This window comes from Xenopus tropicalis, chromosome 6, assembly GCF_000004195.4.
Source record: "Xenopus tropicalis strain Nigerian chromosome 6, UCB_Xtro_10.0, whole genome shotgun sequence".
Taxonomy (NCBI): domain Eukaryota; kingdom Metazoa; phylum Chordata; class Amphibia; order Anura; family Pipidae; genus Xenopus; species Xenopus tropicalis.
In genome coordinates, this window is record NC_030682.2 from 142399562 (window position 1) to 142419224 (window position 19663).

The 19663-nt window shown below is 40.3% G+C and overlaps 1 protein-coding gene across 2 annotated transcripts in view; it reads right to left on the reverse strand.

Moving 5' to 3' along the window:
- The window catches only part of adcy8 (uncharacterized LOC549366), a 191027-nt gene that overhangs the window by 54267 nt on the left and 117097 nt on the right, over nt 1–19663 (reverse strand). The window contains exons 8-9 of one of the 2 annotated variants that reach the window (XM_031903382.1): nt 13635–13832; nt 1908–2008 (exon numbers count right to left, since the gene is read on the reverse strand). In XM_031903382.1, the coding sequence (XP_031759242.1) occupies nt 1908–2008; nt 13635–13832 (299 nt within the window). The remainder of the gene's footprint in view (nt 1–1907; nt 2009–13634; nt 13833–19663) is intronic. The other variant, XM_031903383.1, reaches the window with a different exon arrangement.

A 19663-nucleotide genomic window follows, 5' to 3' on the forward strand; every position in this document is an offset into this window, starting at 1 on the left:
CAAAAAAAGATGCAGTCGCGTCAAATTGGACACGGTCGCGTAAAAAAAGTTGCGTCAAAACTGGGTGCTGTTGTGTCAAAAATAGACGCGGGCGACAAAAAAAATGCGGGCAACAAAAAAATCACACGACAAATGCGTTTTGCGAATTTTCTTGCTGTTTTTCGAATTTTCTTGGCGAAGCGAAACAGGACAGGTTCGCTCATCACTTCGGCTAGTCTGTTTAGGATAGAGGAAATGTATTGGGCGAAAGTGTTGGAAAGACAGGGAATAACTAAATACTACACACAGGGAAAGAAGTGATGGGTTGCTAGCACCACAAGAACAGATGGAGATGAACTACACTTACGAAAGAATGGAGATCATGGGATGGGAGGCACAGAAGGGGTCTCCATGTGACGAAGATGGAGAAATCAGTTGGTGGTCTTTACCGGACCTACATATTCATGGCCCTGCAGAGGACAGAATGAGGGTGGGATCATGATGATCATCTAAGTCAATATTTATTGGCTACTTATTTGCCTACAACAAAACTCAGAACTTCATAAAGTTGATCCTTTTTTTGGTCCCTATTATCACAAAGGGCTTGGCTTGAATATTTTTTTTGGGGGGGGGATGTGTTTAAATAATAGGAGTGAAGGCAAATGATTATAGAAGATCTTTTTGCTGAGATTTCATGGAATGGAAATGGTAAACAGCTTTTTATTAAGTTGTTGCTTATTCATTTTACGAAGAGATGGTGGCACTATGGACCTCTCAGCACCGTGTTGGTGGGTTCAATTCTATCCAAAGTGGTGTGGGGTTGGAATGTGTAGGGGTTTTCTCCAGGTGCTCTAGTTTTCTTCAGAATTCCTGAAACATACAACTGGTTGGCTCTTGAAGAAACTGAGGTAAAACTTAGTCCCTTACTAATCTTAAATTACTTATATAGGTCAGTCAGTGTAGGACTGGCCAGAAGGGATGACGTAGTTGGCCAGCTTGAAGTATATTGCAATGTATGGACAAACAATCCCTCTTTTGGGTCTGGGGAGGGAAGGGCATTTCTTAGTAGCTGAATGCACAGAATGTCCTAATGTCCTATCTCTACATATTGATAATGGGTGAGTGCAGAGGATCTTTTGCGGTTGTTTATCTTGAAGAAACTGACCCTAGTTTGTACATGTGAATGGAAAGTAGGTCATCAGCTCCAATAGGGAGAGAAAATGATAATATGCTCCTTGTTGGTTCTATATAAATAACAGACAATAATTTTCTTGACATATGGTAATAAGCTGATTTTATAGTTCCACCAAACATTAGACCCAGATACATAAAGATAATGCATAATTTCACTACCATCTCCCATAATTCCTTGCTGCCGATTATAACTCCAGGTTGCCAGGGCTTTGTGAGGAAAGCCTACGTAATTCACACTGATTGTACAATAATATTTGTCATTTAAAGAACATTTCATGCTGTATAATCCACAGCAAAGTAATTGTGTATCTGGCCACCCAAGCCCAAATAGTTGGGACACATTTAAAATGATCCCTAAAGCAGAATACATAGTTTTCACTGATTATATATATTAAAACATAACCCATGGACTCATAATAATAGTCATTATAACAGTGGAAGAGAGCATACATCAAGGACGGTAAGAAAGAACAAGCTCTTCATCTTTGTTTCCAGGCGTACTTTATATGAAATAAATAAGGCATCTCTCATGTAAGTCTGACAAACACATCAATACTAAAGCATCGCCAACCCAAATGTCAATACAGTACAGATTGCAGGGAGGAAATATATTTCTAGGGCACACAAACAGGAGACTCCAGGGCAACGAGCTTGCCAGGAAAGGTGGTGTTGATATTAGCAAGTATTTAATTCTGGGACGATCAATAGAAATAAATTTGCCCCTTGGTATTTACCTTGATGAAGGAAGCAAGCTTTGGATTGCCGTAATAAATACAAGAACTATGAATGCGCACACCAGGTTTGACTTGAACACTTCATCCCTCATTTGAGAATACTGAAATGAAAAGAAGAGGAATTAATAAGATGGAAGAGTCAGTGCTTTATAGTTATGTGAATGCCATGCTGGTACAAACGAGCAGAAACAATATTATCTTACAGCCAAGTTCTAACCACAGATTGGGAACCCGCAAGGGTAGGATGGGAATTGGGGTTGCGTTAGGGTAACATTAAGGCAGGGTTAATAGGTAGGGTGTAATGATGAGCGAATCTGTCCCGGTTTCACGAAACGGATGAAAAAATTAGCTGTGTGTCAAAAGTAGTGATGGGCAAAATGTTTCGCCAGGCATGAATTTGCGGCAAATTTCCGTGTTTCGCCATTGGTGGATCTTTTTGCGAAATAGAGGAAAAAAATTGCCACGGAAAAATTCGCTGCGCATCCAAAAATTGTCACAAGAATAGTCGTACGTCCAAAAATTGTCGCAAGAATAGTCGCGGGCGTCAAAAGAACTATTCTTGTCGCAAGAATAGTCGCAAAAATAGTTGCAGGCGTCAAAAGAATAGTCATGCGTCCAAAATTATCGCAAGAATAGTCGCAGGCATTAAAAGAATAGTTGCGGGCAACAATTTTTTTTCCGTGCAACATTTTTGACCGTTATGCGAGTTTTTCGCCATTTCGCAAATCTTTTGAAAGATTCGCAAATTTATTGGCGAAGCGAAATGGGACAGATTCGCTCATCACTAGTCAAAAGAATTGTCGCCAGTGACAAATCTTTTGACGCACAACAATTCTTTTGACGCGCAACAATTCTTTTGACGCACGGCTAATTTTTTCATCCGTTTCATGAAACAATTCTCCAATGGCGAAACGTGGAAATTCGCCGTAAATCCATGCCTGGCCAAACATTTCTCCCATCACTAGTCGGGTGGTAAGAGGGGTAAGGAAATGGAAAGTCAGAAGGGGGCAGTAAGGTATAAGGGAAAAAGGAAAAGGAAATAAAAGCCTTTTCAATGGTGAGTCAGGGACAGTGATGAGGGGGTCCAACTATGTCCAGCGCAGCTTGTAAAGAACAATTGGCAGGGGTTTATGCTACTATTGCTATTTACTACTGCTACTTACTACTGCAGGGGTGGGGAGGTCTATGCATCAGATTTCAGTACAATTCTGCCAAGGTTGGCAATGGTCTCCTTAGACAAGGGTTCCAGGACAGAAGTATTCTGCTTCCCTGCTCTCACTTGTCCACCTATAGCTCTCACAGGTGGTATCTAGCATGCCTAGAAGCCCCATAATATCATAACATAGATAGGAAAACTACTACACCCCACAGGGCTGCTATTTCCTTTTCCTTTGCCCACCAACAACACTACAGGATGGGGCTTCTTGCCATGCCGGACACGTCCTGTGAGAGGGACAATTTACTACTGCATTTCAAGCCATTTAAGTTATATCCCAGCCTTGCTGTCCTCTTTGCTTCCAAGTGAGGAATAAATTGGGTGTTTTTCAAGGAAACGTCTTGACTGTGCACAGTTAGGGGCCATCACTAAAAGTGCATTTGGTTTGACAGCATTTATATGCTGGAGTCTTTGAGTGGCTCAATGTAAGCATATACTAAGCACTCCAATAACGTCCCACTGCTTATAGGAAATGGGGGACATTCACAGCAATTAGTGATGAGCGAATATAAAGGGGAAGAATATAAAAAAGAAAAGCAAACCAGAATGGGGCAGGGAAGAGAAGAGGGAAAGTGACAGCATAAAAGACAGAAAGGAGATGGAGGAGAGGATTATCATTATCATTATAGTTCTTCTCCTTGTATAGTATATACAAGAAAGAAGAGAAAGACAACAGACACATTTTTTGAAGTTTTTGAGTTTTTTTTGTTTTTTTGAACACAAATGTCCGTCATTTATCAAAAAATTTGAACGGAAAAAGCACAAGTGGAAAAAGATGCAGAAAAACCGTGAAAACCCCAACGTTTTTGTATTCTCATATGGCAGTATCAAAAAAAACAAAACCACGAAGCAAAGAAAAATCTTCCAATTGTAAATGTGACATCTGCCATCGACTTCTACATAATTTCGAAAGGCTATATATGGCGTATTTTTACATTTGTTGAGGTTTTGTTGCATAATAAATTGCTAAATAATTGCATTTTTTTGTGTGACAAAATCGTATTAGGTAAATAAAAGCCTGAATTGAAAAAATCAAGGGTGGTGTTTCTTGTGCGTTATTTAAGGGGTCAGAGCTAGTGATGAGCGAATCTGTCAAGACAAGGCAAGAAAATTCGTGAAATGGCAAAAAATTTGTGAAACGCATTTGTTGTGATTTTTTTTGTCGCCCGTGTCTTTTTTGTCGCCCGTGTGTATTTTTTGTCGCTTGCGTCTATTTTTTTTTTAATTTGACGCGCAACAAAAACATTTTCGTGGAAATTTGCTGCGGATCCGTGCCTGTCGAAAAAATTTGCTCATCACTAGTCAGAGCCTGTTTACTAAAGGTATACACAGAGACGTTTGGAAAAAGTATATCCAATGGGTGGTTTATGCTTTTGGCAAAACACACAAATACATAAATATATATGTTTTAGTCTTATTATTTTTAAGAGAGATTTAAGCAGAGAAGATGACCTATAGAAGCTCTCCAAATAAATTCAGTTTCAAATGAATGGTCTAGAGCAGCGTTTTTCAACCACTGTTCTGCGGCACCCTAGTGTGCCGCGAGATGTTGCCTGGTGTGCCGTAGGCAGGGCACCAATGTACTAGGGGGGCACTGCTCTTGGCACCAATGTACTAGGGGGGCACTGCTGCTGGGCACCAATGTACTAGGGGGGCACTGCTCTTGGCACCAATGTACTAGGGGGCACTGCTGCTGGGCACCAATGTACTAGGGGGGCACTGCTGCTGGGCACAGAGTTAAATTTTTTAACATTTTCTAATGGTGGTGTGCCTCGTGATTTTTTTCATGAAACAAGTGTGCCTTTGCCCAAAAAAGGTTGAAAAACACTGGTCTAGAGCAGTGGTTCTCAACCTGTGGGTCGGGCCCCTTTAGGGGTTGAACGAGCCTTTCACAGGGGTCGCTTAAGACTATTGGAAAACACATATTTCCGATGGTTTTAGTAATAATTTTATGGTTGGGGGGGTCACCGCAACATAAGGAACTGTATTAAAGGGTCGCAGCTAGTGATGAGCGAATCTGTCCCGTTTTGCTTCGCCATAAAATTCGCGAAACGGCAAGAAAATTCGCAAAGCGGCGAAAAATTTGCGTAACGCATTTGTCTCACGATTTGTTTTCGGCGCCCACATCTTTTTTGTCACCCGCGTCTATTTTGTTGTCCCCCGCGTATAATTTTTTGTCGCCAGTGCTTTTTGACGCGACCGCACCCCTTTTTTTACACGTCCACCCCTTTTTCGACGCGACTGTTCCCTTTTTGACGCAAAAAATTTCTGCGCTACGAATTTTTCCGCAGCGAATTTTAATGGAAAGTTCGCCAATGGCAAAATGTGGAAATTCGCTGCAAATCCATGCCTGGCGAAAAAAATCACTCATCACTAGTCGCGGCATTAGGAAGGTTGAGAACCACTGGTCTAGTGGTGCAGTATGGGAAGCGTGTGTAACATGGAGGGAAGAGCCATTGTGCCCAAACGACTTCAGAACTAGGCCTCACCGCAACAGATGGAACAAGGAGGATATCGGATAAAGAATGGTCTTTTCGCTATCTAGGCTGACAAGCTTAACGTACTATGAGCGTATTATGGAACTAAATCAAAATGTTTACTTAATATGGCGGTAATCTGCTCAAAAGATGCCTTTAATAAATGTTGATGTAAAGAATAGATGAGCACTAAAGCTCTTTATGCATCATTACTGCTACCGCTGGCAGATTAGTCCCATTCCGACAGTTTTAACCCCATGTCAGTGTTTCTATATAATACATGTATATTAATATAAACAAAGTCACTTTAGTATCAAGTGTGTATATATTTAATGTTTATTTATTATGTATATGTACCTCTATGGCAGATGTTTTACAGCAAGGGCAAGTACAGGTATCCGGAAACCCGTTATCCAGAAAGCTCCGAATTACGGAAAGTCTGTCTCCCATAGACTCCATTTTAATCAAATAATTCAGAATTTTAAAACTGATTCCCTTTTCTCTGTAATAATAAAACAGTACCTGTACTTGATCCCAACTAAGATATAATTACCCCTTATTGGGGGCAGAACAGTCCTATTGGGTTTATTTAATGGTTAAATGATTCCCTTTTCTCTGTAATAATAAAACAGTACCTGTACTTGATCCCAACTAAGATATAATTACCCCTTATTGGGGGCAGAACAGTCCTATTGGGTTTATTTAATGGTTAAATGATCCCCTTTTCTCTGTAATAATAAAACAGTACCTGAACTTGATCCCAACTAAGATATAATTACCCCTTATTGGGGGCAGAACAGCCCTATTGGGTTTATTTCATGGTTAAATGATTCCCTTTTCTCTGTAATAATAAAACAGTACCTGTACTTGATCCCTACTAAGATATAATTACCCCTTATTGGGGGCAGAACAGCCCTATTGGGTTTATTTCATGGTTAAATGATTCCCTTTTCTCTGTAATAATAAAACAGTACCTGTACTTGATCCCAACTTAGATATAAATAATCCTTATTGGATGCAAAACAATCCTATTGGATTTAATTAATGTTTTATTGGTTTTTCAGTAGACTTAAGGTATGGAGAGCCAAATTACGGAAAGATCTTCTTATCCGAAATACCCTTGGTCCCGAGCATTCTGGATAACTGGTCCTATACCTGTACATGAACAGTCCCAAAGCCATGTAGCATATCTGAGGCAGTTCCAAAGCGAAGCCTTCAGCAGAACCATTTACTTAACTATGTAAATGCTAGTAAGTCTCCAGGGTACATGGAAAGGAGATTATTCATGCACTTAATCAATTGTTTTGTAACAGGAAGCTTCTCTTGACTAATACTGGCTGCTCTGGAATTGCTTAATACCTTCAGGTTTCAATGAGCCTCCCATGAATAAAACATACAAATAAACCATTATTCACAGAGACTCAAATAGGAATTTAGGGCTCTTTTGTCTAACTGAAGCCCTCGCTCTTTTGCCTAACTGAAGCCCTCACTCTTTTTTCTAACTGAAGCCCTCACTCTTTTGTATAACTGAAGCCCTCACTCTTTTATCTAACTGAAGCCCTCACTCTTTTGTCTAACTGAAGCCCTCACTCTTTTGTATAACTGAAGCCCTCACTCTTTGGTCTAACTGAAGCCCTCACTCTTTGGTCTAACTGAAGCCCTCACTCTTTGGTCTAACTGAAGCCCTCACTCGTTTGTCTAACTGAAGCCCTTGCTCTTTTGCCTAACTGAAGCCCTCACTCTTTTGTCTAACTGAAGCCCTCACTCTTTGGTCTAACTGAAGCCTTCACTCTTTTGTCTAACTGAAGCCCTCACTCTTTTGCCTAACTGAAGCCCTCACTCTTTTGTCTAACTGAAGCCCTCACTCTTTTGCCTAACTGAAGCCCTCACTCTTTTGCCTAACTGAAGCCCTCACTCTTTTGCCTAACTAAAGCCCTCACTCTTTTGTCTAACTGAAGCCCTCACTCTTTTGCCTAACTGAAGCCCTCACTCGTTTGTCTAACTGAAGCCCTTGCTCTTTTGCCTAACTGAAGCCCTCACCCTTTTGTCTAACTGAAGCCCTCACTCTTTTGTCTAACTGAAGCCCTCACTCTTTTGCCTAACTGAAGCCCTCATTTTTTTGTCTAACTGAAGCCCTCACTCTTTTGTCTAACTGAAGCCCACTCAGAATTCTTAGAAATGCCAGGTAGTAAAGTGTGTGCAAATTTGCTCCTACCAGGAAACAGGAGGCATGTAGGAAGGGCATGCATAAACAGCCTTCAATTGTGGGGGATCCAACTAGTGCAGCTCCTGGAATTCTATTATTGTGTTGAGAATGATGGCCACAGGCAATAATGAAATATTCTCCCAGTCAAGTAGATGATGGTTTTAATTAAAAAATGAAAATGTGGAATTTTCTGACCCCTGATATCAGACACAACAATCTCAGTAATCTGTTGGTTGGGTCCTTGTTTTGTTTGCAACATGTATCTTCAGAAGCAGCTGTCAGGTGTTCTCCAGATACCCTCTCAGGGGCACATAAAGATTTATATGTAAATGGGACATTTTAATAACATAGCTGCAGTTGAATCAGCTGTTGTGGGATGGAAGTGGATTGGGCACTGAGATATTATTACTGCTATGACTTTATAAAGCAGATATCTTATTATCATACGCCACTCAAAAAACGTAAATGTCATTAGGATGCATTTCCGTATGTTCAGGGCTGCTACCAACCTGCGACATCGGTGATACCTGGGGAATAGGTGAGCAGAGCTGGAACAATGACATAGATGGCACAGAAACTGGAGAATAAATATCTCAAGGTGTCCTTGGGGGAAACTGACATTTAGCTTAAACAAGTCGCCATCTGTGCAAAAATATGTGCTCACTTGTGAATGCACTGGTAAGTTTAATTGGTATCTTGGTTCCCTAGATTAAATCAGCTCAATGAAAAGCCAACAGATAGAATGGGAAGAGAAGATACACTATAGAATAGAATCACACTTCTAGGTACAGTATGTGCTAATATTGTGCCTAAATTGTATATTTATATATATATATATATATATATATATATTACATTTGAAGTTGTATAGACCGCTAAATATACAGGTATAGGACCCATTATCCAGAATGTTTGGCACCAAGGGTATTCCGGATAAAAAGATCTTTCCGTAATTTGGATCTCCATACCTTAAGTCTACTAAAAATTAATAAAACATTATTTAAACCCAATAGGATTGTTTTGCATCCAATAGGGATTAATTATATCTTAGTTGGGATCAAGTACAGGTACTGTTTTATTATTACACAGAAAAGGGAATCATTTAACCATTAAATAAACCCAATAGGGCTGTTCTGCCCCAATAAGGGGTAATTATATCTTAGTTGGGATCAAGTACAGGTACTGTTTTATTATTACAGAGAAAAGGGAATCATTTAACCATTAAATAAACCCAATAGGGCTGTTCTGCCCCAATAAGGGGTAATTATATCTTAGTTGGGATCAAGTACAGGTACTGTTTTATTATTACATAGAAAAGGGAATCATTTAACCATTAAATAAACCCAATAGGGCTGTTCTGCCCCCAATAAGGGGTAATTATATCTTAGTTGGGATCAATTACAAGGTACTGCTTTATTACTACAGAGAAAAAGGAAATCAATTTTAAAATTCTGAATTATTTGATTAAAATGGAGTCTATGGGAGACGGACTTTCCGTAATTCAGAGCTTTCTGGATAATGGGTTTCCGGATAAGTGATCCCATACCTGTAATACATTTTTTTATTTATTTGCCTCTTGGGTTGCTAAAGTTCATTCAACTGACAGGCTTAATATCAAAATGGTAATGGGGCTGTAGGGTAAGGGGGTTGTTGACATTTCTAATGACCTAACACTGAAGACATTTAAGGTCTTGGTCAATCAGATTTCAGTCATGAGTATCCAACAGGATACAAAGATGTGGGTTAAATCTTTGATGGAACCCAAGCCAGGAGACATGGCCAAGCAGTTCACTAAAAAAACCCTATTATTCTGCTCCATAAGTCACCAAGATGAGTCTTAGGGGCCAGCTATATCCTGGTTCACAGCCTGTTTAACTACTATGGAGCTTATTAGGTATATGAATGCTTTAGATTTAAACATACACGAAGACCTTCCAAATTTAGGTTATTTTGCTTTTTGTAAAATACTGCTTTTATATGGATACTTTGACTGTATTTCATCAGTAATATAATGATTTGGTCTACATTTATACAACCGTCTTCCACATTATAGCAGATGTTTAAGAGCAGTGAATGGTTTTGCAATGCCTAGGACGGGATTGTTATCTCTCTGATGATATGGGATTAGTTGACGACTCTGAATTAATGGAGTTGAACTCAACAGTAATGGCAGGAGAGAGAAGGAGCTGGGAGAGCATTGGCAAGAAACAGACATAGAAAAGCCAACGAGTGAGATCACAGAAATGGAGGAAGGATGGTGGAAAATGGAAGCGGTTATGCAGAGACACTTTGGGCAACAAGGTCAACACAACAAGAAGCATCCCCATAAAAATAAAAAGCAACGTTTGTCCCCTAGTGGGTCTCATTTCCTAAATCAGCAGCTGATATGTCATCTCAGGGTGTACAACCCAAGACATGGCCCTCCAGCTGGGCTGTACATGAACACCTATTGGTCAAGATATGCCGCAATAAGAGGCAACTAAGCACCAACCAGTTGGAGTATTAAATAACTCTTTTTATAATATAATATTGAATGATGCTATGTTTCCTAGCATTATCTTGGACAATTGTGGTCAATTTAATACTAACAGTTGCATTTGTTAGGGGATTGGTGGCTTTGGGTAGTTCTGAAGGAACCAGCTTCACATCTACCAGTTCAGTAGTGCTTTACTGCCCATGGCTGGGGTTGTCATGAACATATGAAAGCACATCTGAGATGTTTTATTATTTGATATTTTTTTGGGTTGTATTTTAGGGCTATCTACCTATAGCTATTGATACTGGAGCTATTTTAGTTTTTTTTCATTTCTAGAGCAAAGATTCTGCGTAGAAGATGTAAAAAACAATCCAGAAAAAAATAGAGCAAGTCATTACCAAGTCTTGGCAGATGTAGCACTTTGGCATTTATGTGTTATTCTGTGAGCTATTGTTATGTACATTTAAATCCAGAGGTAAATTAAACATATGTGTCTGTAACATACGTTTTGGGTCAAGTGTTGAGGCTGATTTAGAAATTAGAGCTCATTTTCTGTTCGTTTCTTATGGGATTTTTAGAAGCACAATTAACACCTCTACAATTCACCAATTGATAGATACACTTCTAAAAATCCCATAGAAATGAATAGTAAGAGGGTGAATGTGGGGAGATCTGATTTCATACTAATAAGCCCCTGCGTCTCTGGTATAGGCCAATTTGATATGGCTACAAATCGAGAAAGTTTTATCTAGAAATTTGGCTCACCATGTCCCGCCACATAAGCCAGAAGTCTAGATAAACCATCTTCTACTTAGATCAGCGGTTCTCAACCTGTGGGTCGGGACCCCTTTGGGGTCGCCTAAGACCATCGGAAAACACATATTTCCGATGGTCTTAGGAATAATTTTATGGTTGGGGGTCACCACAACATGAGGAACTGTATTAAAGGGTCTCGGCATTAGGGAGGTTGAGAACCACTGACTTAGATGAATGTTGTTACATATTAAGGTCCATTTACAAATGCAGCACATTGTGCAAAGTGCACACAATGAACTATTTTTGCTCCCAGAATTCCAGTGCCCCTACAGTTGTGCTCTGAGGACCTGCACCAAAATGGGTGTTAATGACCTTGTGGCTTTGTGTGACTTGGATGCAAGTTGTGGCTAGTATTCTTAGAGTGGGGATTGCATCGCTGGTGCGTCAATGGCATTTCAGGTGATATGTATTCATGGCCATCCATCTAATCATGGCCACTGGCGCAGCTCGCTGTGGGAACTCTGGAATTAATACCACACCTTGTGCTATCAATCAGGACAAGCTGGGTGGGTGCATTGGTGCTCAGTGCAATTACACCAAAGTGCAAGCTGCATGTACCATTTATGAATGGATTCAATGTGGCAAGGAATTGCCACCTAAAACTTATTAGCTGAAACATTTAACCATTAAATAAACCCAATAGGACTGTTCTGCCCCCAATAAGGGGTAATTATATCTTAGTTGGGTTCAAGTACAGGCACTGTTTTATTATTACAGAGAAAAGGGAATCATTTAACCATTAAATAAACCCAATAGGGCTGTTCTGCCCCAATAAGGGGTAATTATATCTTAGTTGGGATCAAGTACAGGTACTGTTTTATTATTACAGAGAAAAGGGAATCATTTAACCATTAAATAAACCCAATAGGGCTGTTCTGCCCCCAATAAGGGGTAATTATATCTTAGTTGGGATCAAGTACAGGTACTGTTTTATTATTACAAAGAAAAGGGAATCATTTAACCATTAAATAAACCCAATAGGGCTGTTCTGCCCCAATAAGGGGTAATTATATCTTAGTTGGGATCAAGTACAGGCACTGTTTTATTATTACAGAGAAAAGGGAATCATTTAACCATTAAATAAACCCAATAGGGCTGTTCTGCCCCAATAAGGGGTAATTATATCTTAGTTGGGATCAAGTACAGGTACTGTTTTATTATTACAGAGAAAAGGGAATCATTTAACCATTAAATAAACCCAATAGGGCTGTTCTGCCCCCAATAAGGGGTAATTATATCTTAGTTGGGATCAAGTACAGGTACTGTTTTATTATTACAGAGAAAAGGGAATCATTTAACCATTAAATAAACCCAATAGGGCTGTTCTGCCCCCAATAAGGGGTAATTATATCTTAGTTGGGATCAAGTACAGGTACTGTTTTATTATTACAGAGAAAAGGGAATCATTTAACCATTAAATAAACCCAATAGGGCTGTTCTGCCCCCAATAAGGCGTAATTATATCTTAGTTGGGATCAAGTACAGGTACTGTTTTATTATTACAGAGAAAAGGGAATCATTTAACCATTAAATAAACCCAATAGGGCTGTTCTGCCCCCAATAAGGGGTAATTATATCTTAGTTGGGATCAAGTACAGGTACTGTTTTATTATTACAGAGAAAAGGGAATCATTTAACCATGAAATAAACCCAATAGGGCTGTTCTGCCCCCAATAAGGGGTAATTATATCTTAGTTGGGATCAAGTACAGGTACTGTTTTATTATTACAGAGTAAAAGGAAATACTTTTTAAAAAAGTAAATTATTTGATTAAAATGGAGTCTATGGGAGATTGCCTTTCCGTAATTCGGAACTTTCTGGATAACGGGTCCTATACATGTACAAAGGTGAACAACCCCACTTAGACTATCTTTTTGTCTTCTCTAAGTCTTTTGTCCATGCCCGTGATCTAGCCAGACCCCTCTCTGATGCATCATCATCCCACACCCTTTTGGAAAAAGCCCTATACACCCAATTTTTATGCTACAAAGTTGCTAATTCTCACCCAAAATGTAACAGCTGGCAGATATGAACTTGTTGCATCAGTATTATATACATGAAACATGATAAAAAAAAAACCAAAACAGAAAATATGTTAGAATTAAACAATTTTTTCTCCTTTATCACATTCTGTTTTGCAGAGAAGAGGTGGGGGGGGGGGGGGGGGTATTGGACTAAAAGAAAAAAAACAACAACATATTAACTTGCCTCTAGAATATTTGCATATAATGAAATAAAATGTAGAATGGGAACAGATGGAGAGTGAGTTATTCCAAACACTGACGCATAGCAGTGTTAGCAAATTCATGAGAGGGTTTCCAGTCTTCCCTTTGCCTAGCAACCGCGGTTCCATTTTTTATTAACTGAGCTGGCAGCAATGCTAGTGCAGAGATGTTCACAATAACTGACACTCCACCTGTAGTGAGCAATAAAAGTGATAAACAGACCACTAGACATCTCATTAGGTCTTCCTGTAGTGATGGGGACATCTAAGACAACGTTAACTGGCAAATAGCAGCTATAAAGACCCAGCTACCTTATGCTCCAGGCTGGAGTCTTTAAACATCAGTGAGAAAGGCTTGATATGCTCTCTTCTCAATTTATCGCCACTCCGTAAGTCGATGGTGTGCTCTATTCGCTTGTTAATTTCCTCAGGCCCAGATTGGACATGCAAAGCTTGTGCAAGATGGTTTGGAAGCAGATTTATTGAGTTTCTTGTTAGAGCAGCCAGAGTCTAGGGGAAAGCACATGCAAAAAGAATAAAACTGCTAGTCCCCTTTGAGTTAAAAATGCAATGTTTTAGGTCATGTAGCATCGCAAGTCATTACAGCATTCCATGCAGTTCATTCACTAGAGCTTACAGAACGTAAAATGATCTTGTCTCGATCAAGAACAGTTTAGCAAAGTGGTTACCAAGCTCCGTCGTCAAGATCAACCAACAAGCTGTTTATTTTTTTTTCAATTGGGCAGCCACCTTCTTCTATTGACCGTTGACTGATTGGTTGGAAGGTGGTAGATCTTGAGGAGGCAACTTAGGCAACACATGTACTGTTAATGATGAGGGAGGCAACGTTAATTATGAGGTATGGACAAGCTAAATGTTGCTGTTTTAGTAGTTGCTGGACACTTTGGTGGAATGGATCATTTTCCACACGGTTCTTGGGGCGAGGCAGTGTGGAAAAAAACATGCTTGGTTGAATATATTAAGCACTACAGCCAAGTAAATGAAAAACAAAATGGTTAATCCTATTACAAGTCAGTGTAATTTGTGTGCAGAACCTTTTTCAAATCAACTTTACGGACTGTGTTTACTTTAAACTCCCCGACCAGTGATCCCCAACCAGAGGCTCATAAGCATGTTGGTCACCATGCCCTTTGATGTAGTGTCCCCAAAGTAGGTGCCATTTTTACATTTCTGGCTTGGAGGCTGTTTTGGAAGCCCAGAGACACAGTTTTACTCCAAGCAGAGCCTCCTGCAGGCCAGCAGTCACATGGGGCTACCAAATAGCCAATCAGAGCCCTTATTTGGCACCCCCAAAGAACGTTTTCATGCGTGTGTGGCTCCCCAACACTTTTTACATCTGAGTGTGGCTCACAAGTAAAAAAGGTTGTACTTTCTTTTTCTGTCTGAGATGTCTCTTTATATTTGTAGAGAGAGAAAGAAGAGTTTCTCTATATACAGAGGGAGTTATATAAAACAAAAAGTGTGCTTGCAGCTTAAAATTGATTGTGTTTGTATTTATTGTGTCCTTTATTTAAAATCTAAGGGGAGATATGATGAACTATGTATAAATATATTAGTATAGTATCCATTATATGCAACCCTAATATCCAGAAAGCTCCAAATTACAGGAGGACCATTTCACATAGACTCAAAGTTTATGAAATAATTAAATGTTTTACAAATTATTTCCCTTTTCTCTGTAATAATAAAACAGTACCTGTACTTGATCCCAACTAAGATATAATTACCCCTTATTGGGGCAGAACAGCCCTATTGGGTTTATTTAATGGTTAAATGATTCCCTTTTCTCTGTAATAATAAAACAGTACCTGTACTTGATCCCAACTAAGATATAATTACCCCTTATTGGGGCAGAACAGCCCTATTGGGTTTATTTAATGGTTAAATGATTCCCTTTTCTCTGTAATAATAAAACAGTACCTGTACTTGATCCCAACTACTGTTGCCCTGCACTGGTACAGCTGGGGTGTTTGCTACAGAAACCCTACTATAGTTTATATAAATACCCTGCTTCTGTAGCAAAACACCCCAGCTGTACCAGTGCAGGAATGGCTGCCCCCGGGGCTACACAGCGGGGTATTTATATAAACTATAGTAGGGTTTCTGTAGCAAACACCCCAGCTGTACCAGCGCAGGAATGGCTGCCCCCGGGGCTACACAGCGGGGTATTTATATAAACTATAGTAGGGTTTCTGTAGCAAACACCCCAGCTGTACCAGCGCAGGAATGGCTGCCCCCGGGGCTACACAGCGGGGTATTTATATAAACTATAGTAGGGTTTCTGTAGCAAACACCCCAGCTGTACCAGTGCAGGAATGGCTGCCCCGGGGCTACACAGCGGGGTATTTATATAAACTATAGTAGGGTTTCTGTAGCAAACACCCCAGCTGTACCGGTGCAGGAATGGCTGCCCCCGGGGCTACACAGCGGGGTATTTATATAAACTATAGTAGGGTTTCTGTAGCAAACACCCCAGCTGTACCAGTGCAGGAATGGCTGCCCCCGGGGCTACACAGCGGGGTATTTATATAAACTATAGTAGGGTTTCTGTAGCAAACACCCCAGCTGTACCAGTGCAGGAATGGCTGCCCCCGGGGCTACACAGCGGGGTATTTATATAAACTATAGAAGGGTTTCTGTAGCAAACACCCCAGCTGTACCAGCGCAGGAATGGCTGCCCCCGGGGCTACACAGCGGGGTATTTATATAAACTATAGTAGGGTTTCTGTAGCAAACACCCCAGCTGTACCAGTGCAGGAATGGCTGCCCCCGGGGCTACACAGCGGGGTATTTATATAAACTATAGTAGGGTTTCTGTAGCAAACACCCCAGCTGTACCGGTGCAGGAATGGCTGCCCCCGGGGCTACACAGCGGGGTATTTATATAAACTATAGTAGGGTTTCTGTAGCAAACACCCCAGCTGTACCGGTGCAGGAATGGCTGCCCCCGGGGCTACACAGCGGGGTATTTATATAAACTATAGTAGGGTTTCTGTAGCAAACACCCCAGCTGTACCGGTGCAGGAATGGCTGCCCCGGGGCTACACAGCGGGGTATTTATATAAACTATAGTAGGGTTTTTGTAGCAAACACCCCAGCTGTACCGGTGCAGGAATGGCTGCCCCCGGGGCTACACAGCAGGGTATTTATATAAACTATAGTAGGGTTTCTGTAGCAAACACCCCAGCTGTACCGGTGCAGGAATGGCTGCCCCCGGGGCTACACAGCAGGGTATTTATATAAACTATAGTAGGGTTTCTGTAGCAAACACCCCAGCTGTACCAGTGCAGGAATGGCTGCCCCCGGGGCTACACAGCGGGGTATTTTTATAAACTATAGTAGGGTTTCTGTAGCAAACACCCCAGCTGTACCGGTGCAGGAATGGCTGCCCCCGGGGCTACACAGCGGGGTATTTATATAAACTATAGTAGGGTTTCTGTAGCAAACACCCCAGCTGTACCGGTGCAGGAATGGCTGCCCCCGGGGCTACACAGCGGGGTATTTATATAAACTATAGTAGGGTTTCTGTAGCAAACACCCCAGCTGTACCGGTGCAGGAATGGCTGCCCCCGGGGCTACACAGTGGGGTATTTATATAAACTATAGTAGGGTTTCTGTAGCAAACACCCCAGCTGTACCGGTGCAGGAATGGCTGCCCCCGGGGCTACACAGCGGGGTATTTATATAAACTATAGTAGGGTTTCTGTAGCAAACACCCCAGCTGTACCGGTGCAGGAATGGCTGCCCCCGGGGCTACACAGTGGGGTATTTATATAAACTATAGTGTATATATTTGAAAATTTAAGTAGTGCAACTTTCCTGTTGTTCATGTTGCTTGCACCTTGGAGTCAGATGGGGTTTTCGCCTTCCTCTGGATCAACTAGCAGTTAGGCAGGTTATATATAGGCATTATGGTTGAACTTGATGGGCGTATGTCTTTTTCAGCCTAACTTACTATGTTACTATGTAATACATATATAACCAAGTACCAGCTTAGAACCTCATGTGGGAATCTAGTAGATAATAGCTGATATCTTTCAAGCCACATTCTCCTATTAAATCACAAACAAGAAATGACTATAAAGGCCTTTTTAGATGATATTTGATGTGAGTGCTTCCCTCGAGCCATTGAAACAGAAAATAGTTATTTTAACACAAGACTACAGAAGGATACAATCAAATAAAGGTCACCCAGGGAACCCAATCAGCTACATAATTATAAAAAGAAAACAGGTAGGACATGAGAACATGTAGGAAGACAACAAAAATGAAGGACAAAGAACTCAGTCCTGCCTACTGCACCATTTATTATGGGGGGGGGATTCTCATGTGAAACAAGGGGTATAACTTCAAGAAGGCGGAATGTTTGCCCTTATTTTGCTTTGGTGAAATGAGTCTAAAAAGGTCTTCATTTAAACACTAGGGCCAAGGAGCAGGTTCCTGACTATTATACATGGTCAATGTAGGACTTGTAGTGATGAGCTAAGCTGTTCCTGTGCACAAAATTCAACTTTTTGGGGCAGAACAGACCTATTAGGTTTATTTAATGGTTAAACAATTTCCTTTTCTCTGTAATAATAAAACAGTACCTGTACTTGATCCCAACTAAGATATAATTACCCCTTATTGGGGCAGAACAGTCCTATTGGGTTTATTTAATGGTTAAATGATTCCCTTTTCTCTGTAATAATAAAACAGTACCTGTACTTGATCCCAACTAAGATATAATTACCCCTTATTGGGGGCAGAACAGCCCTGTTGGGTTTATTTCATGGTTAAATGATTCCCTTTTCTCTGTAATAATAAAACATTACCTTGTATTTGATCCCAACTAAGATATAATTACCCCTTATTGGGGGCAGAACAGCCCTATTGGGTTTATTTCATGGTTAAATAATTCCCTTTTCTCTGTAATAATAAAACAGTACCTGTACTTGATCCCAACTAAGATATAATTACCCCTTATTGGGGGCAGAACAGCCCTATTGGGTTTATTTCATGGTTAAATGATTCCCTTTTCTCTTTAATAATAAAACAGTACCTGTACTTGATCCCAACTAAGATATAATTACCCCTTATTGGGGGCAGAACAGCCCTATTGGGTTTATTTCATGGTTAAATGATTTTTAGCAGACTAAAGTTATGGAGATCCAATTACGGAAAGAGGTTAAGGTAACCATCCATGAACTCGTCATTGAACTACCTTATAGTTTTCCTAACTAAATATATTATAATATGTATTACAATGTATATATAATTTGTAACTAATGTGAGCTTTTGAATGATAAAAGTAATTTAAAGTTAGGGCACCCATAGTAATGCTAGTAGGTTATGACCAACTGCAACTCTGTCTGATACAGGTATTCCAGACTTCAGTTTACATGGTAAAAGTTAGGGAACATTTCTCAGGCAATGGACTAGACCAAAACCTTCTTAAGGCAGTTTAGAACTGTGAGCTAGAACACTTCAGTGGCAGCTTATAGGCTAAATGGCTGGGGAACTTTAACTCAAACAGTGGACTGGATTAGAACATTCTGAAGGTGTACGTTATCAAATATGAAATCAAAACCTATTATATTTCATTAATTATTTGTTTTGATGGTTTTTTTTGTACTCATACTCTACATATTAAAGGGGAACTCTACCCCAACACAGCTTTAGCTTTTTGAAAAAAACAAACAAACAAACATAATTTCAAGCAACTTTGCAATATACCTTAATTAAAAAATATGCAGATGTTAAATGTAATAACCTGGTTTGGAACAGTTCCCTAAGCCCCGCCCCCTGTTCCCTAAGCCCCGCCCCCTGTTCCCCTGCTGATCTGGATGACTACTTTGTGACTCAAATAAAATTTAACAGTAGCTGCTTGTCCTCAGCCCGCCTCCCAATCCCACAAACCCCTGCTGCACACGTGATGCCAATAAGGAAAGGAACATCCCAGGGCAATGCATTGTGGGTTATGTAGTTCCTGCATACTGTCTGTAAGCTGTGGGGAAGTTGTTACAATGTGTAACATCAGTGTTTTAGTCCCTCCTCCCCTGCCAGGATTTCAAATGATGCAGAAAGAGAAGAACTGATTTGCAGCTGGATTTCAGCATATAAAATGGGATTTATTCCTACTGTTTGAAGGAACAGATTACAGGGATAGGGATATTAGGGGTTTCTGGGTTGTGTGGGGCTTTTTGGTTCAGGAGCTGGAGTTTAAGCATTAAGAAATATGACTTTCCAGGGTTAATATATGGCATATAATAAGGGCACATAGAGATATTGTAGATGTTTGAGTGCGGCTCATAGCTGGTTAACTGAAGTAATAACAATAC